Here is a 20,192-nt window from a genome sequence, read left to right on the forward strand (position 1 = left end):
AACGCAAAAATCGAAATTGGCTCTGTCCTTAAGGGGTTAAAGTGTTCTCAGAGACATGGTCCTACTGTAGCATTCTCACACTAGCAATGGCCCCTCCTTGGTTAACATTAATGGCCTCTCCTGGGCTAACATTAAGCCTACAACTGGGCAGATAGGATCCAAATAATCTCTTTTTATAGCACCCTTGGGACATGGGTGGAGTGCAAGCCAAGAAGAGGTAGCCACACCCCTTATATACAACAGAAGAGAAAGAAAAAATGGCTGCAAGAGATTATTTTGCTCTTATCTGCCAAGTTGTAGGCATAATGTCATCCCAGGAGATGCCATTGCTAGTGTGAAAATACTAGAGTAGGACCATGTCTCTGAGGACACCTTAATGTGGTGACATGGTACACTCTGATCAAATAGTTTCCTAAGATCCTCATTCTTTAATATCTATAGAGCAGGTTTTTATCTTGTGTACACTGGGGGGAGTATATCTGGTTAGCACTTGCACCTGTAGGTTGCTGTTGCACTTTCTGTTTTTCTGTCTGTATTTAAGCCACAAGCAGCATGCGACCTGCAGTGTGAACAGAGGCAGAGAGGTGCGGCCAATTTTTCCTTTTTTTTCTATTGACCCTATTGTGGTCATAGCACCCGTGAAACATTTTGGTCAACCTGGGGTTATAGATTTTTAAGTGATGAGATGCGTTTTTAGTGTTCATAAATATGATATACTATCCTGTAACTGCAAACTTTTAAATGGGCCCTCATTATGGTGCCATGGTTTACTTATGTTTGTTTCCCTCTCTTTGCCTTTTCTACAACCATTGGGCCAGAGATGGCCACCTACAGGAGCCTCCCCAGAGTGGAGTAAATTTCTAACAGAGAACCATTTTGTTGGACCTTTATCTTAATTCGATCAAATCTGGCACCAAATTATCTTTTTATGACTGCATAATCTGTTGGCGCTATACAAATAAATATTATTATTATTATTACTATTACTATAAGACACTTGTCCAAAAAAGGCTTCATTGCTGCAGTACTTTGAGTAAGGGTAGCTGCCAGGTGTCATTAACGTGCCAGCATGATTACATGCCATATACCCTTCTGTTACGTATTCATTAATACAGTGTACCGGATTTGGCAGAGCTGCTCTGTGGCAGCTACCATTTGCTATTTTCTACATGTACAGTACAGCTTTGAGCTTATTAGAGAACAAACCCTTCCACATGCCAAATAGATATTTTAGATTATTTCAACGTATCCACTTCACAGTGAAAATAACCTATTCAAAAATCCACCTTATTCACCTTAGCTATTCTCACTATTTTAGTCATTGTTGGGGGGGAGGGGGTCAATCAGCAAGAACAGGAATGTCCCTAAAGTACACTAATGAAGTTTTAAGGAATCCAAATCTCTTCTATTGCTTCTATCCTGTTTAGGCTATATTCACACTTCGTAAAACACACAGCCGTAATTCATAGCACCGGCCGTAATTGTGCAAACAACGGTCGTTATTTCGCAAATAACGGCCGGTGTTATAAATTAGGGCCGTGTTTTTTACGTAGTGTGAACCCGACCTTAGGCAGGAATTCCTGAAGTCTTGTATACATATGACTGTGAACAGTGTCATTAGACTAGTTGTCAATCTTTATATCTAGAAAATAATATTAATACAAGTTTGTGTAACATCAGAGCTGAATGGTACTTGATACATATTAAACTAATCACATGGAGTGTGGTGGCTTCCAAGATTTTGGAATTAGTGACCCTTGTGAAATGTGGTTTGGCTCAGAGAAGGCTGGGGGTTTTGTGGGAATAAATGAAAAACAGAAGTAACTGTGACTTGCCTCGAGGATGATGTTTCACATCTGAAATTCTGTGGAAGTTTTAGGAGGCATTTAAAATAGTCATAGAATGACAGAAGTATGGGATATTGTAAACCAATCACAGAAACATTGTGCGTTATAATAACAAAATTATAGATAGATGGTGTTATTATGGCAAATATACATCTTAGAAGGGTGATCTTTTGCTTGGAAATCCCCTTTCTAAATGAAAAGTAATAGAGATTTAATTACCAGAGGCTGAAGAAGTTGAATGTAGCCCTAAGACTGCATGGAAAACATTGATAAAGCCATAGGCTATAGGTTGTATCCATGTTTTCCAGGACTCCCTAGTGCTGCGTTCAACTTCAGCTACTGGTAATCAAATGTAGAGCGTTGGGTTTGGACAAACCCGAGCATGCTCGAGCTTTGCTTATCTCTAATTCTTATTGATATGGAATAAAACAAAAATACTACATATACAGTTAAAGGGGTAGTGCGGCGCTAAAAAATTATTCACAGAATAACACACATTACAAAGTTATACAACTTTGTAATGTATGTTATGTCTGTGAATCACCCCCTTCCCTGTGTTCCCCCACCCCCGCACGTGTACCCGGAAGTGTGGTGCATTATACATTACCTGATCCGTGTCGAGGGCCGACTGCCATTTTGTGCCAAACGCCATCTTCGGACAGACAGCCGAATCCTTGCCGCCGCCCCCCCCCTCCGCCGCGTCACAACTGTGCTCAGCCGCAATTGGATGAGCATAACTGTGCTTTAACTCTATAAATACAGGGTCTAAGATGTAGCTTGGCAATGAAGAGGAAATGTTTGAAAGACTTTAGATGTGACCCCTTTCACTGAGCATGTTGGCTCATCAGCAGGTAACAGTATAATAATCAGAGATGAGTGAACCTCGAGCATGCTCGAGTCCATCCGAACCCGAACGATCGGCATTTGATTAGCGGTGGCTGGTGAAGTTGGATAAAGCCCTAAGGTTGTCTGGAAAACATGGATACAGCCAATGACTATATCCATGTTTTCCACACAGCCTTAGGGCTTTATCCAACCTCAGCAGCCACCGCTAAACAAATGCCAAACGATCGAGTTTGGATGGACTCGAGCATGCTCGAGGTTCGCTCATCTCTAATTATAATGTACAATACATAGCCAGCAAAACAAATTGTCTCACATGTCTAATATCGCCACTAATCACATTGAGGTGAAAACTTGGCTGGGGAAATTAAAGCAATATGTGATGTACAGTAAACTCTGTCAGTGATTTAGTTGTAAGAATCTGACTTATCATACAGGATATTACATATTTATTTAAAGTTTGGACAACATGGGGGAAGAAGTTGTGGTTTAATGGTTCTCCTAGCAGACATGCTCTCTTGAGCTCCTAAGAACCCCAGCCTAATATCATGTAATCCCCTCTTTCCATTTTGCAGACATTTATTATGTCTAAGCCTTATACTTCTTCTCCGCATATTGAAGAGCTGCTAGGTCTCCATGTTGTTGCCCTGGGAGCCTTGCCAAATGTATACAGTTTCTGGCACCTGCTCCTGGACCTCCATTTTGCTGTGCTCTGCTTACTTGGCTGCTGTGTCTGGTCATAGTCATCTGGTGCCCTGATGTCCTTCCTACATCATCTACACAGTTCAGTGTATCCCTCCATACTGATGACACTATTCTCTCGTGAGGGCACAATATCAGAAAGAGTACACTCACATTTAGTAGTCTTCACTTCGACCCTTTTATTTTCGCTGTGGTTCAGTTCGGCTGCGTGTGAACAGAGCACTGGACGTAGCTGGAGGCTAGGCGTCCTCTCCCCTGCAGCACGACGTTTCGGAAGGCGGGACTTTTTTGAATACATATTTTTATCACGGGTATGTCCACTATATGATTCCGCGATGGCATGCGTAACGATACGTCATCCTCATTTCCTTTGCAATGGAAAATTCAACAGAGCTGTTATTTTTCCCTATTTTTGTTTGCCCTAGACATACAGCCCATAGCTATAGCCATACACCAACCTCAATCTATTTGTGGTGTCTGACTTGGATCCTTAGTCAAAAAGATTTTCCTGTGTGTGGATAACACGTTTGTGTACCACAGTGTAGTGTATGTCGGTCCCTCCCTGACGTCCCTTTTGGAGTTGGTTAAGAGATTTTGAGTTTTTCTGGATTGTGAGTTAACTGGGCCAAATCTGTTATTTATTTATTTTTTATTTATTTCTTTACTTTGCCTGTCAATCTGACTAGTCATGGCTCAACACCGGCAAAATGAACTAGTTCAGCCTTGCTTGCGGGATTAAAGCATTACCAGGACATGAAGCTATGGAGTCAGCAAACCCCGACATGATAGGAGGCCTGTCTGTGCAGTCTGTGCAGCGTCCCTTGGAGCCTAATCAGCACAAATGAGCTGATTGATTCCCTTTAATTCCTACAAATTGGAAGCACACATTTTTAAAGGTACTTGTAAGTCTAAATATATGTTTAAGTTCATCCCTACAGAAGTAGCCCATGGGGGCATGGCATAAATTGATATTTCTATTATATAAATATCAACGGATTCGTGCAATGCTTCTTACCATCTAGGGCATGGTTTACTAGGACAGATGACATCATTTGGAATAAAAGATATCATTTTAAATGCAGTTACTACTTATAGGTGAGCTTGGAAAGTGTGAAATTATTAGGAAGCAGGAATAGAAAAGATGTTGGGACTTCCTGCAGCCTGCACAGAAAGATGCCAATAAGTCTCTACTTAGCTTATACATTCCTCTGTAGTTGGCACTGGTGAGAAAATTATTTTACTGAGCTTAAATGCCCTTGATAAATTTATCTTTGTCTTTCTTTTTTCTAAAATAATTGAGTAGAAGGGATATTGACCATTGTGTTATGTTAATCTTTAAATTACAGGTAATTTAAGTGACAACAGTATATATATAGTTTAGTCTTGTGCACCATGGAGAAGAAGATATGCGGATGATAATCTCAGTTGGTACAGATAAATACTTCTAATTGATTTATACAGCGCTGTTGTTACAACTGCTCGGAAAGTTTCGAAAATTCAAGGACAAGCAGCCAGCTAAAAGTTGGACGTGTTATATGGTGACTCACACAATGTATAAGACATAGGGAGCTGCATTTTAATGACTGATATCAAATTTCAGCTCTGCACATGGTTTCTGTAGAAATTGAAAGCTTCTGTTTAAGTCCTGGCAATGGTGTAGCAGAGGGCAATGTTAAAATATGGCCTTTTTGTGTTGGTTTTACAATGATATGGGGTCAAAACTGAGGGAACAAATGACACTTAAAGGGCTATCTGCTGGGTTATTACTAGAGATAAGAAAGGCAGCCGGAAATTCATTTCGTAAGGTTCACTAATTTTGGGTCAAATTCATTAATATTGGCAAATCAAATCTTAACGATTAAAAAACAAACAAAAAAAAAACAGACAAACTATATTAGCTACAGTACAGGGACTAATAAAGAAGGACAAATTTGTTAAAGCATGTTATTGTAAAAGTGTAAAAAAAAATGTCAATCAGCCAGTCAATCATCCAATTTCAACCATGGACAGCAGTGGACATTGGTGGAGCAGCGGTGTAACATCAATTTTCTCCCAGGACAGCAGTGGACATCGTTGGATCAGGAGGTAGCAGGGAAAGGGCCTCTCTTCGACCCTTTCTCCCACCCAGTGACACTCCCGACAGCTAACATGTGCAGCCACCATTTTTTTGCGAATTTACTTAACAAATCCGTGTGAATTCGCTTCACAGAACAAAGCAAATTGACTGCGTGATTCGCAGCAAATCTGGCTTCGCCAGATATGCTTCGCTCATCTTTAGTTATTGCCTGTCATGTGAATGTACCTTAATGTATGCTAGATTTACAATGTGATTCTTCAAAACAGTTTCACAGCCCTACTAGGTAACTATGAGTTAAGGGTCCATATCTCTCGACAAGAATGAGCATGGTTGGGCAGCTCTCTCTCTCTCTCTCTCTCTCTGGAGGATTTGCCCTGTCCTCTATTGCACAGACAGCTCTTTGACTACAAGTGATATTGTCACCCCGTTGGTCAAGGTGATGATTGCTGCGGCAACATAGACAGTGGCTGCTGCACATTGTCGGTACCTTTGTAAGCGCTGTCTTTTGGCATAAAAAGGCTTTTAATCATTGGTGGCAGTGGGACTTCTTGGCTCTTAAGTCCCTTCTCTCCTCCTTGGTTCACCAGTTGTTTTATTAGGATTAACACCCCCCACACCCCCCCACACACATGTGTAAGTCACATGGGGGCATGGATTAAAGCACCAGACTGAGGTGGGGAGAAGGGACTCAATGGCCGAGAAACCCTGCCTTGGTGACACAGTCCATCAATGATCCATCAAGTTGCCAAATTTGTACACAAATTACAGCTGGTGTGTGGTGGTGGTGGTAGTGGTGGTGGTGGTGGTGGGGGGGGGTTTGTCATCATAGTAGGAAAGCTTTTTATTATCAGATCATTGTTAAGGGGCTCCTCAAGTGTTTAGGGATTGTCCATTGAGGAGAACCCTTTAAAGTAAACGTGTCATCAGAAAATGATCTATTGTTTATATGTTTACGTTTTTATATTGAATATTTCTTTAACCCCTTAACGACCACTGGACTAAATCTATGCCCACGTCTGCCTGGGCCTTGGCGCAGGAGGACGTAAATGTACGCCCTGCCAGGGTCCCGGGCTATGGAGTGGGCTCAGGAGCTGAGCTCGCTTCATAGCCAGTGAGGACTGGCTGTTATCTGCAGCCAGGCCCTCACCCTCAATGGCGGGCCGCCGTGATCGCACCGCATGATGACAGTATTTAAAGGGTTAACGGGGGCCGGCCACACTGTGTTTAAGTGTAAGTGACAGGAGCAGTTCCTGTCACTTGCTGATCGGGACCCCCGCAGCGTGTCATTTTATGGCAGATGAAAGATGCCTGTTCCTGAAAAAAAAAAGCTCTCACATGACCCTTTAGCTGGAAAAATGAAAGAGTTATAGGTCTTATAGGCCCAGTCCCTAACCCTTTGAGGACCAAGCCCAAAATGACCCAGTGGACTGCACCTATTTTCATTTTTGCACTTTTGTTTTTTACTCCTCCCCTTCTAAGAGCTCTAGCTCGTTCAGTTTTCTATCTACAGGGCCATGTGAGGCCTTGTTTTTTTTAGGAATAGTTGTACTTTGTAATGGCATCTTTCACTCTACCACAACATGTATTATGGAACCCCAAAAATATTATTTATAAAAATATAAATTGGTGAAATTGGAAAAAACAATGCAATTTTGTAACTTTTGGAGGTTCCTGTGTCTACGTATTGCACTATACGGTTTACGCAACATGATACTATTACTCTAATGGTCAGTCCGAACACAACCATATGCAGGTTTACACAGATTTTCTAATGTTTTGTTTGTTTTTTTTAGATGAAATACTTTTTTTTTTTTTTTTGCAATTATTAATAAAATGGTCCTATTGTGACTCTTATAATGGTTTTAGTTTTTCATGTATGAGACTATGTGGTGTGTCATTTTTTGCACCATGATCTCTACTATCAAATTTGTGTAGATCGGATGTTTTGATCACTTTTTATTATATATATATATATATATATATATATATACACACAGTATATATATATATATATATATATATATATATATATATATATATATATATACAGTATATACATATTAACAAAAAATCGGTAATCCTGGCGCTATTTTCCCTCTTTTCATTTACGCCGTTCACCATACGGGATCACAGTTGTTATGTTTTAATAGATCGGACAATTATGCACACTACAGTATATAATATTTTTACTTATTTATTTTTATATGTTTTATTTATATAATGGGAATGGGGGTGATTTTAATTCTTATTGGGGGGAGGGGCTTTGGGGTATTTTTAAAAATATATATTTTTTTTACACATTTTAAGTCCCCTTGGGGGACTTTTACATGCAATCAATAGATTGCATACACCGAGCAAGGCATAGCATTGATCAATCTACTAGGTGCTCTGCTCATTGAGCCTGCCTGTGGAAGACTGAATGAGCAGATCGCCGATCGGACCGCAGAGAAGAAGGTAAGAAACCTCTTGTGGTCTGACACAGCGATCGTGACCCTCGCAATTAGACTGTGGGCGTCCCTATTGGTAAGTGTCAGGAGCTGCTCCTGTCACACTTAAACGCTGCATCGCGTCATGATCACAGCGTTTTTTAATGGGTTAATGACAGGCTGCAGTGCGATCGATGCAGCCTTTCAATAATGACGGCCCGGCCGTTGAATGCAGCCAGCCTCCACCTGCTATGTAGCTCGCTTCATAATCCAGGACGTACCTGTACGCCCAGGGTCATCTGGTGACAGGCGGCCAGGGCAAACAGGTATGTTCTAGGTCATCTAGGGGTTAAAGAATTTTTGCAGTTTTTTTTCCCCAAATTTTTTGTTTAACTTTTCATATTATAAAATAATACTGTAATGTGCAATTTTCATTCAGATCACTGTGCCTAACACTAAGCTGACATTTGGCTATCTATCAGACCTCTTATGAGCACTCCCACAGCCAAATTATGGGGCGCTGATCAGTTACCATGCTGGCAAGAGATCTGAAGACCTCCATGATCTGCTTGTACAGCTTCAGACAGGCTGTAATAATAGATCACTGACTCAACTGATAAAAGTAATCCATAGATTTTTGAGAAAATGTTTAGTGTTTGAGCTTTAACTTTCTACTCTTAGGCTATGTCCACACTACGTAAAAGTACGGACGTTGTTGCCGATGGCCATACTTTATGGGCCTGTGAACACTGCCTTATCTGCTATGGGATCCCGGCTGGAGCATATACACATCGTATATGCTCCGGCTGGGATCCCATGCGGACCCGCAAATAACTGACATGTCAATTTTCTGCGGCCGCAATTCACTGAAAAGACCTGTCAGTTCACACAATGAAGCGAGCGGCTCCGGCCGCTTGCTTCATTGTGTGTTATGTGAAGTTCTACAGCCATAAAGATCATCTGGGCAGAGACTGGCCGTTCCGTGACCCAGCCGGGTTACAGAACGGCCGGTCTCTTTTCGTTGTGTGAACATAGCCTTAGACTGTGTTTGCTCAGTATTTTGGTCAGTATTTTCCAACCAAAACCAGGAGTGGATTAAAACCACAGAAAGGCTATGTTCATACACTGTTGAATTTTAGTCTATGGTCGCCATTTAATTGCCGTTATTTTAAAACAACGGCAATTATTTGGTTTCAATCCATTCCTGGTTTTGGTTGAAAAATACTGTTTCTGCTGAATTCCCCGCTGCACACAATGTAGCATGCGTCCGGAGCAGCTCCATTGTGTGAACTGACAGGTTCTCTGTGGCCGCTATTCAATGAATTGTGCGGCGCTGCTAGGGATCCCGGCTGGAGCGTATACTATGTGTATACACTCCGTCCAGGATTCCCTCAGCTGCAGCACAGTGTAGGCAAAGTATTAATCACGGCCGTGTTGCAAATCGGCAACAACGGCCGTGATTAATACTTTACTTACGTTGTGTGAACACAACCTTAGGATGATATCAATTGAAGGCTGGTATTTGCCACTTTCCCATGTCTTCTAAAAATAACAATGCAGGACACATCACACTAGTGATGAGCGAATACTGATCGATCGAATAGATATTCGATCGAATAGTGAGATATTAGAATATTCGATATTCGTACGAATATCCCGCGAGTATTCGATAAATATTCGATAAGCGTTCAAATCCCCCAGCTCCCGGTTTTACCCTCCAAATGGTTAAATAGATGTTTTTCACTAATCGAATACTTGTTCCCATAGACTTTAATGGGATCGAATATTCGATCGAATATTCGCAGGATATTCGTACGAATATCGATTATTCGAATATCTCACTATTCGCTCATCACTACATCACACATGTATATGTATGTACTCTACATGTCAGAAGCATCAACTAATGCGGATTGAAGAACAAGCTATAGAATAATAGACGAGTATAGGATAACACGACCCAGTATATTTCTCTGAATTCTGAACTTCCATCAGATTATGTTTGTGCAGGACTGTAGTTCTTTATATAAAGACTTATGTGCAAAAGACTTATTCAGTAGATTAGTGGAAGGAACCGTTTTGCAAGTCATGCCTGCCAAGATTTCCCAGCTGCCTCTTTCAGACCTGGGAAAAGAAGTTTAACATCAGCTATGTCATATTATGATTTTCCTTTTGTACTAAACACGTTTGGATTCAGCTCTGTGCTCATTGCTATAACATCAATGCTCTTAATCACAGGGCCATAGATTTTCTATTATAATTCTTCGTATTTAGTGTAAAATTGTCGATACAGACCTGTGCGACATTAGCAGTAAAAGACTTAATCACCGGGTTTTAGATTCTGTAATTATTGGTTGGTATTAAATATAGGTATATATATATATATATATATATATATATATATATATATATATATATATATTTATTTATTTTTTTATTTTCTAGGTATTTCTGTTCACTCTTAGCCTTTTGATGACCAAGCCCAGTGGATCGCGCCAATTTTCATTTTTGCGTTTTCGTTTTTTCTCCTTCCCTTCTAAGAGCTTTAGCACTTCCATTTTTATATATACAGGGCCATGTAAGGGCTTTGTTTTTTTTCAGGAATAGGTGTACTTTGTAATAGCGTCTTTCATTCTACCATAACATGTAAGACGTATCCCTTAAAATATTATTAATGAAAATATAGGTAAAATTGGAAAAAAGTTATGGTAACGTTTGGGGGGTTCCTGTGTCTACATAATGCACTATATGGTAAAAACGACATGATACCATTATTTTGTTGATCAGTCCGAACACAACCACATGCAGGTTTACACAGATTCTCTAATGTTATATATATTTTTTTTTTATGAAATCCTTTTTTTTTTGCAATTATTATTAATGAAATGGGCCTATTGTGACTCCTATAACGGTTTTAGTTTTTCACCTACGGAGCTGTATGGGGTGTCACTTTTTGGTGCCATGATCTCTAGTATTTATTAATACCATATTTGTGTAGCTCGGACGTTTTGATCACTTTTTATATATATATATATATATATATATATATATAATGTAACAAAAAATCTGTAATCCTGGCGCTTTTTCCCTCTTTTCGTTTACGCCGTATGCAGTATGGGATGGCGATTGTTGGTGACCGGACAATTAGGAACGCTACAGTGTATAATTTGTGTATTTATTTAATTATTTGTATATGTTTTATTTATATAATGGGATAGGGGGTGATTTTAATTTTTATTGGAGGAGGGGCTTTGGGTGTAAACGCAGCATTAGGCATAGCAATGATCAGTCTCCCAGGTGGACTTGTGGGTGCGTTCACACCTACTGGATCCGCAGCTGATTTTCATGCTGCAAGTTTGCAGCGAAATCAACTGCGGATCCTGTACTGTGAATCTCAATGGGTCCCATACACGCAGCCTGCATGGGCCCCGGCCCCTTTAAGCCCTGTGCCGCCCTATCGCCCGATCGCCGTGCGGGTGGTGTGGGGGTTTAAGGGGGGCCGGGGCTGTAAGTTGCGGGCGCAGGGGTTAAAGGGGCGGGGTCCCATGCAGGCAGCGTGTATGGGACCCATTGAGATTCACAGTACAGGATCCGCAGCTGATTTCGCTGCAAACTCGCAGCATGAAAATCAGCTGCGGATCCGGTAGGTGTGAACGCACCCACAAGTCCACCTGGGAGACTGATCATTGCTATGCCTAATGCTGCGTTTACACGGAACGATTATTGTTCGAATTTTTGCAATAACGATTGCATTTGAGCGATAATAGCTTTGTGTAAATAGTAATAGTAATAGTAATATTCAAAGATTCACCCTATGTAAAAGATGGGCTTAAACGATCTTAAAAACGGTCGCAATAACGATTTTACTTAGGAATTTTCTAACGATTTATTCGTCTAAACACTGATCGTTATAAAAGCAAAATTGTTGCTTCAAAATCGATCGATTGGGCGAATTATCGCCTCGTGTAAACGCAGCATTAGGCATAGCATTAATCTGTGTTATCGTGGCTCTGCTCATTAAGCCTGCCTACAGCAGACTCAATCAGCAGAGCGCCGATCGGACCGCACGGAGGAAGGTAAGAGACCTTTGGTGGTCTGTGAAAGCTATTGGGACCCCCGCAGTCACACTGCAGGGGTCCCAATCAGTAAGTCACATGAGCTGTTCCTGTCACTTACACTTAAACGCCACTATTAGTGTTTAACGGGTTAATGACAGGCTGTAGCGTGATTGGTGCAGCCTGTCACAATGAAGTGCACTTCGCTCCAGAGCGCTCTTCATAGCTCCTTAGAGACCCATGACATACAGTTACATCCAGGGTCCTCTGGTGACAGACATCCATGACATAACTGTACGTCCAGGGTCGTCTAGGGGTTAAATAATGTTGCACAAGAAAACTGAATAAAAATTACCAAAAGATGGAGGCAAATGGCACAACAAAATTGATACTGTACATGGGCCCAAAGTGTTACTCCAAATGGTTCCCATGCCTAGATAATACATCTTTGTAAAGTTATACTTCCTGTGCATTTCAGTCATTTCATAATGATTTCTTATTTTCTTTCTACAGGGTTTCACCTCCCATATTTTGCTTTTTATTAAGCATAGTGCCGTCTCTCTGGCTTCTAGAAATAGACGCAGGACTTCAGGTAAGCATGGTGTAAAGTGCTGTGTAATATGATGACACTGTGTAAACTGAATGACTAATGCTGGGTTTACACGGAGCGATAATTCGCCCGATCGTACGATGAACGATTTCTAAGTAACGATTTTTCTTTTATAACAATCAGTGTTTAGATAGAACAATATATCGTACAGAAAATTCGTTTTCTGATCGTTTTGCGATCGCTTAAGCCTATCTCGCACATAGGAAAAATCAGTGAACGACTGTTTACACGGAACAATCGGCGAATTTTTTGCGAATGGCGAACAGCGATTTAAGAACATGTTAAAAGATCAAAATGAATGATTTCTCGCTCGTCGTTCGATCGTTCACCGCGTTTACACGTACGATTATCATTCGAATTCGATCGTTATCGTGCAAATTCGCACGATAATCGCTCCGTGTAAACCCAGCATAAGGGTCCATTTACACAGAAAGATTATCTGACAGATTATCTGCCAAAGATTTGAAACCAAAACGAGGAATGTATTTGAAAAGAGGAGAAATCCAGTCTTTCCTTTATGACCTGATCTCTGTTTACAGTCTGTTCCTGGCTTTGGCTTCAAATCTTTGGCAGATAATCTGTCAGTTAATCTTTCTGTGTAAATGGACCCTAAAAGTATGTGAACACCTGACCCTCAAATGAGCTTGTTGTGCATTCCATTATAATACCACATGTGTCAGTATGGAGTTGGGCCCCTTTTGTGGAGAGATTTGGAGTGTGTCTATGGGAATTTTTACCCATTCGGTTATCAGACTATAAACAGAGAACAGGTCATAAAGGAAAGACTGAGATTTCTCCTCTTCGCAAATCCATTCCCGACTTTGGCTTCAAAAATCTGTCTGATAAATCTCTCTGTCTAAACACCACAAGTGTTCAATAGGTTTGAGGACTCTTGAGTAGATGGCATTCTATGGCATCTATCAAAAATAGAGTGTAAGAAAGTATACAAAATTTATTGGGGAGCATATTCCTCTTAAAGGGGAATGCTGGTGAAATATTTTTTCTTTCAGATCAACTTGCGTCTGAAAGTTATATAGATTTGTAATTTGCTTCTATTTCAAAATCTCACGTCTTCCAGTACTTATCTGATTCTGTATGTCCCGCAGGAAGTGGTGATTTCTTTCCAGCCTGACACAGTGCTCTCTGCTGCCACCTCTGTCCATGTCAGAAACTATCCAGAGTAGTAGAAAATTCACATAGAAATCCTCACCCGCTCTGGACACTTTCTGCCATGGAAGGGTGGCAGCAGAGAGCACTGTGTCAGGCTATTTTTACACAATGTAAGAGGCATATTAATCACGGCCGTCGTTGCTGATTTGCAACAACGTCCGTGAGTAATACGTCACTTACTTTGGGCTGCCGTCTATGGAATCCTGGACAGAGTGTATGCACATAGGGGGACATTTATTAAAACCGGTGTTTTCTGCGCCGGACTTAAAAATGTCCCTGCAGCTCCGACAGGACAGTATGGAGAGTTATGTAGAGGTGCACTTCCTCTACATAAATCCCAGTGTGTGCGCCAGAAAACCTACGCCAGTTTAGAGCGAGAGAGATAATTTTTTTGCGAAAAAAATGATGAATTAAGCGGACCCAGAGTCAGTGCCCCCCTGTTCCATACCCTCCCCACCCCCCTGGTGTACTGGGCGGAAAATGCCCAGATGCAAATATTTTTTCGCAAAATGACCATTTGCGAATAAATTTATTAGTATCTGGCCATTTTTCGATGAAAAATATGCCTTTTTTTCCTTGATAAATTTCCCCTATAGTATACACTCTGGCCGGGATTGCTAGCAGCTGACTGACATGTCAGTTCAACAAACATGTCAGTTCACACAATGGAGCGTGCGGCTCCGGCCGCATGCTCCATTGTGTGCAGAGGCAAATTGGGATGGGGGCGCACACAGATGCATCCGCATCCCAATTCAGAAGAAATAAAGATCATCTGTCCGGTATTGCAGTACCGGCCGGGATGATCTTCTCAAACACCGGCCGTTCTGTGATCTGGCCGGGTCACAAAACGGCCAGTGTTTTACAGAATGTGTACATGGCCTCAGACTGTAAACAATTTACCACTTGAACAGAACATACAGCAGCTGCTAAATACTGGAAGACAGAAGTAAATTACAAATCTATATAACTTTATAACACCAATTAATTCGAAATTCAAAATTCGAAAGCTTGGGGCATCTACTCTTGGCACATTTTGAGTTGCACGCGGTTAAAGCACAGATCCTGTCACATCTTAAGTCTTATCAACGTTTTATATTAGCCCTTTGAAATGTGACAAGTTTACAGATATTACTATAAAGACACCTATAAGTGACTGAATTGAAGATCACTGACCAGTAGCTATTGTCAGTCAGAGTTCCCCCCTAGGATGTACAATACAATGATATAATGACAAACTATGTAAACTATAACCTAAGTTGTGGCTGTGGTATTCTGTAGCGTCAGCATCAGTTTTAATTCGTTGTCACATATGTGATCCTAACACATTTTGTCTTCATATTTTCTAGTCATGTCCTAATAAAACGGAGTTAGTCCTATCAAAGAACAACCATTCAGACATAATAGAAGCGGTAAGTTGCACAATGTTTTTTTTTTATTCCCAAGCACGCATGATGGTGTATTTCCAGTTCTGGTTGTATGAGTTTGTCACTGATCGAGGAATCTGGATATAGATCACTGCTTCTATATTGTGTAAAGATAAATTTGCCTTCTCAAAGCAGTGAGTGGCAATAGGTGAGCTGTAATTCGCCCATTAGATGGGTCTGCCTCTCAAGTTTTCAGAGATAAGTGTGATTGCAAGATATTAGGTTTACCCCAATATATTTTATACATTGTGTGAACTAACGACTGCTGTTTCCATAGACTTCAGTGGAAATCATTGAAGACTGAAAACAATAGTCTATCTTTTTGCATGCTCACTAACACTATACTCTTACTGTAGTATCTGGATAGCTTTAAAGGGAACCAATCACACAAAAATAGGCTATAAAGCTAAGGAAACGTGCTAGTAGATCAGGTAGCACACTTCCTAACCATCATCCTGTCCCCTCCGTCCCCTGTACATAGAGCTCGCAAAGTTAGTTTATTAGTCTCCCGGGCTCTATGCAAATTACCATCTAAGTAGTCACGAGGGTGGGTGTCTTCGTCAAGTAGTCACTGTCCTGGGCCTGCTTCGGCGCTGTTATCACGCCCCTCTGGGCGTGTGTAGAAAGCGCCGCATGGTGACGTCATTGGGGGGGCCGGCATTGCACGTCGGCCTGGCCGACGTCTTTACTAAGCTGCGCATGCACAGTACTGTGGGCAGGGCTGTATTAACAGCTGCTGCTGCCCTAGGCACTAAACCTGAAGACGCCCCATCTTCACGCACCTATTGGCGATACCAGATCTGACCAATACCACCATACCCCCCACCCCCCTGGAAAAGACACCAGATTTACTGGCAAGTCTGAACGGGAGGAGGGAAACTAAAAAAATAAAAACAAAAAAAATAGTTTTATCTGTCCCCCTGCTCCCTGGTGCTTCCCCCTTGCAAGGTGCTGCCCTAGGCACCGCACCACGGGTGCCTAATGGTAAATACGGCCCTGACTGTGGGTGAAGCCGCTGCTGTACTACGCCGCGCAGGCGCAGTACCTCAGCATCTTCTCCGGCTGCACTGCGCATGCGCAGCTTAGTAAAATTGACGGCCAGGCCGACGTGCAATGCCGCCTCCCCCTAATGACGTCACCATGCGGCGCTTTCTACACACGCCCACCGTGATAACAGCGCCGGAGCCGGACCAGGACAGTGACTACTTGACGAAGACACCCGCCCACCGTGACTACTTGAAGAAGCCGCCCACCGTGACTACTTAGATGGTAATTTGCATAGAGCCCGGGAGACTAATGAACTAACTTTGCGGGCTCTATGTACAGGGGACGGAGGGGACAGGGGGATGGTTATTAGGAAGCGTGCTGGCTGATCTACCAGCACGTTTCCTTAGCTTTATAGCCTATTTTAGTGTGATTGGTTCCCTTTAAATTCTCACTTCATTTACAGTTACATAGTTAATAAGGTTAAAAAAGTCCATTTAGTTCAATCTACAGTATAACCCTTCTGTGTTAATCCAGAGGAAGGTAAAAACCCCCATGAGACAGATGCTAATATGGCAATCAGAATAAATCCCTGAAACAACACCCTATCACATGTTATCTAATGCCTATAACCTATAATGTTATAAAAAGCATGAAAAGCATCCAGACCTTCCTTAAACTCATTTAATGACTCAGCCATGACAACATCATGTGGCAGAGAGTTCCATAGTCTCACTGCTCTTACAGTAAAGAATCCCTGTCTGGGCTGATAGTGAATTCTTTTTTCTTTCTGTGGCAAAAAAGACTTTCTGTTTTAATGTTTGCTTCTTTTTTACACAATTTATTCTTCTGTCTATAATTGTCCAATACTTTCCCACTAACCTTTTGTTTTAGTAGTCTGAACTTCTGCACAGTCCACTACAGTCCACCAGGCACACAGCTTTATTTATCCATATTTTACTGCAGGTCCCTAATGGTGTGTTTAGACAGAGAGATTTTTCTGACAGATTTTTTAAGCCAAAGCCAGGAACGGATTAAAAAAAAAAAGGAGAAATCTCAGTCTTTTCTTTATGAGCTGTTATCTCTTTATATCCTGTTCCGGGCTTTGGTTTCAAAAATCTGCCAGATAAATCTCTCTATCTATGTCTAAACACACCATAACCTCATAAACTAGTGTTATCCAGACAGCGGAAAAGGTCGTCCTACTTCTTCTGCTCTCTAGCAGTCCACTTGTTTCCCCTGACCATCTCTGCTGACAACTTCCTGGGGGAGGGGGGGCATGTTTTGGGAATTGGAAGCATTGCTTGCAAGCAAAACCATGCCCACACGCAGTGTCCAATAGCTGCCCGAAGTCACCGCGACATCAGCAACTTCACGTGGCTATGGTTCGATACCCTATCTGCTTAGTGTGAGAGAAAATTAGAAGCTTTATGTCAATGCCAGAACTATCTACAGTGCTGGAACCAGATATAAAGAGTTGTAATGTGTAATGTGTGGTTAAATACGTCGTAACTCATCTGTCTGCACTGTAATGTTCCAAGCTAATGCAAGTGTCTTATTTTATTGCAGAGCATGCAAATTGTTCAGTCGCTTAATGAAATTTGTCAGTCGGCCTGGACTTTAGGACTGCACCAGACATTTCTTCTCCTTCTCATTATCGGAAAATGGCTGCTTCCAATTGGAGATGGAGTAACACGTGATCAGCTGTCTCAGCTACTCCTTTCCTTTGTGGGAACTGCAGCAGACACCTTAGAATTTTGTAGCGAGACTTTGGAAGAACCTGGCATAAGGTATGTTCTATCAGTTGTTAAAGTGTCACTGTTGTTTATTAAAATGTTTAATGTCATACAGACATATGAAAGGTTTTGATCGCTCCACGTCTGAGTGTCAGTATGAGAGACTCATACTGATCGGGAGAACGAGCGGTCTCTATGACATGGCAAAAGTTTTTACAAATGACAGTAACACTTTAAATACATATATTAGCATGATTAAATTGCAGATATTTAGAGCAAGCTTGCTTGGCTGTTACCATACCCCCATAGTCTTTAGTGGAAAGAGACGATTAATTGGAATCACATCCATTCTCAGTCTTGAGCAGCAACTTACAGGGATTGATACTGCTGCTTCTTTAACACTTTGGACAGTGTCCTCCCTCCCCTATGTCTGTACTTTTGTGGTGTGCTCCTTTTTCCATCTGGGCTGTTGACTTTTTGCCTTATTTTTTGTTACTTGGTGCATGTCCTAGATAGAATAGAGAGAGACCAGACCAGTTGAATGCAGAAATACGATAAATGAATGTGCAAAAGAAGAGCCCGTGGAGCCTCATTAAAGAGTCTTGAAACACAGGACTAGCCAGATATCCCTCCGGGAAGGTCCCAGCCAAGGGGTGGCTCCTGTAGGGAAATCACCAAAACCAACATATTAAGTGGCCTCATAAGTCAATGTAATGAAAAGGGAAAAACCAAGGCCAGGTATCCATCAACAGACAGCTGTTTCCGGGTGTTGCCCCTCATCAGTGTGGAGCAGGATTCTGGCTAGGTGGGAACAATGCCTAGTGGAGCCATAAGAGAAACAGATCACTGATCCCAGGGAGACCAACCAAACGATAACACTGCCGGCTGCTAGTGAAAGCGCTCAATGCAATGAAATCCTAGGTGCATTGCCCCCTGGGAAACATTAATATGCAAAAAAAGAGCCCGTGGAGCCTCATTAAAGAGTCTCAAAACACAGGACTAGCCAGATATCCCTCCAGGAAGGACCCAGCCAAGGTCGATAATCATGGTCAAATACAGTTCACTTTCATAAAAAGGCAGCAGGCTGTAATGGAGACCTACATCAGCATAACAAGAGCTGTCTTAAAGCAAATATGTACCCGTTGCCAGCGGTGCAGTGAGGAGGGATGTCAATGAGGATGGGCTAGAGCATCTGTGCCCTAGGCAAGCAGTGCTTCTCTGTATGGCTAGGTTCACACTATGTAAAAATGAAAGCCATCTTTTATAACAACTGCCATCCTTTCAATGCTAAAAGACTAGACTTCTCTTCACTTGGTATAGATATTGTGCTTTTTAACTTTTTTATTTGGGGGGGGGGGGACAAAAACAAAAGTTATTTGCCCAGTGACGGCTCTTGTTATGAACGACGGCCATCATGTTTACATAATGTGAAACTAGCCTATGAGTGTAGCTAAAAAGCCCAGTATTAGGGATGAGCGAACCGAACCGTTATGAACCAGATTCGTTACGAACTTTGCAAAAGGTTCGGTTCGGTACCGAACCAAACTTTCAAAAGGTTTGTGACGAAGTTTGATAAAACCGCAACGGCGTCGCAAAACTGTATTGTTTTCACAGAATGGAAGAGGATATAAGGAATTATTACTCCTATAATCCCTTTTATCCTTTTATTATGTGAATGTCAAGGTGTGTGACGTCACTACAGGAACAAGAAGTGCCTGAGCGTCCATGCTCTTTCTCATTGTGTGTCTAGACTGCAGAGAGAGAGGAGCTCCGTGCTAGTTAGGGAGGGAAAGCACATAGATAGATAGGCAAACAAGTAGATATTTACAGTGAGGTAGAGAGAGGGATAGGCAGAGATAGGAAGTAAAAAACTTGTGATATCCAGAAAATAGTTAAACACTGATATATCACAAAATATCTTTATTACTTGCTCGAAATAGTATAAAGCACAGGGTAGTGGTTGGGGGGGGGGGCAGAGGCTGTGTGACCACTAATCACAATCATTTATGCCAACAACAACCTTAGTATAAGAGGGAGTGCAGGCAGGACGCCCACAATTTATTCTTTAACGTCAAGCCAGATGTTCATCTCCCTGCCCAGGCTCAACAGGGCCCTCTTGGTGGTGGAGTTATGGTGCGTGCCTCCGTCAGATGAGGTTCTTCATTCTCTTCATCCGATGAGGCCTCTGCTGTTTGTTGAGCTTCTTCATCTCTGCTGACAAATGAACAGTGGACAAAATCTGTTATTACAAACATGTTACCAACATTGTAACAATTCTCAAGAACCAATATGCATCCAATGCAGGATTTTACTTAGGC

The 20,192-nt window shown here is 41.7% G+C and overlaps 1 protein-coding gene and 1 long non-coding RNA gene across 3 annotated transcripts in view; one reads left to right on the plus strand and one right to left on the minus strand.

Moving 5' to 3' along the window:
• Positions 1-20,192, plus strand: part of LOC138798554 (transmembrane protein 26-like) — a 52,811-nt gene that overhangs the window by 13,621 nt on the left and 18,998 nt on the right. The window contains exons 3-5 of the mRNA XM_069979069.1: positions 12,464-12,542; positions 15,077-15,139; positions 17,708-17,928. Of these exons, the coding sequence (XP_069835170.1) occupies positions 12,464-12,542; positions 15,077-15,139; positions 17,708-17,928 (363 nt within the window). The remainder of the gene's footprint in view (positions 1-12,463; positions 12,543-15,076; positions 15,140-17,707; positions 17,929-20,192) is intronic.
• The window catches only part of LOC138798555 (uncharacterized), a 228,033-nt gene that overhangs the window by 6,440 nt on the left and 201,401 nt on the right, over positions 1-20,192 (minus strand). The window lies entirely within an intron of this gene.

The sequence above is a fragment of the Dendropsophus ebraccatus genome, chromosome 8, assembly GCF_027789765.1.
Source record: "Dendropsophus ebraccatus isolate aDenEbr1 chromosome 8, aDenEbr1.pat, whole genome shotgun sequence".
In the NCBI taxonomy this organism is placed as follows: domain Eukaryota; kingdom Metazoa; phylum Chordata; class Amphibia; order Anura; family Hylidae; genus Dendropsophus; species Dendropsophus ebraccatus.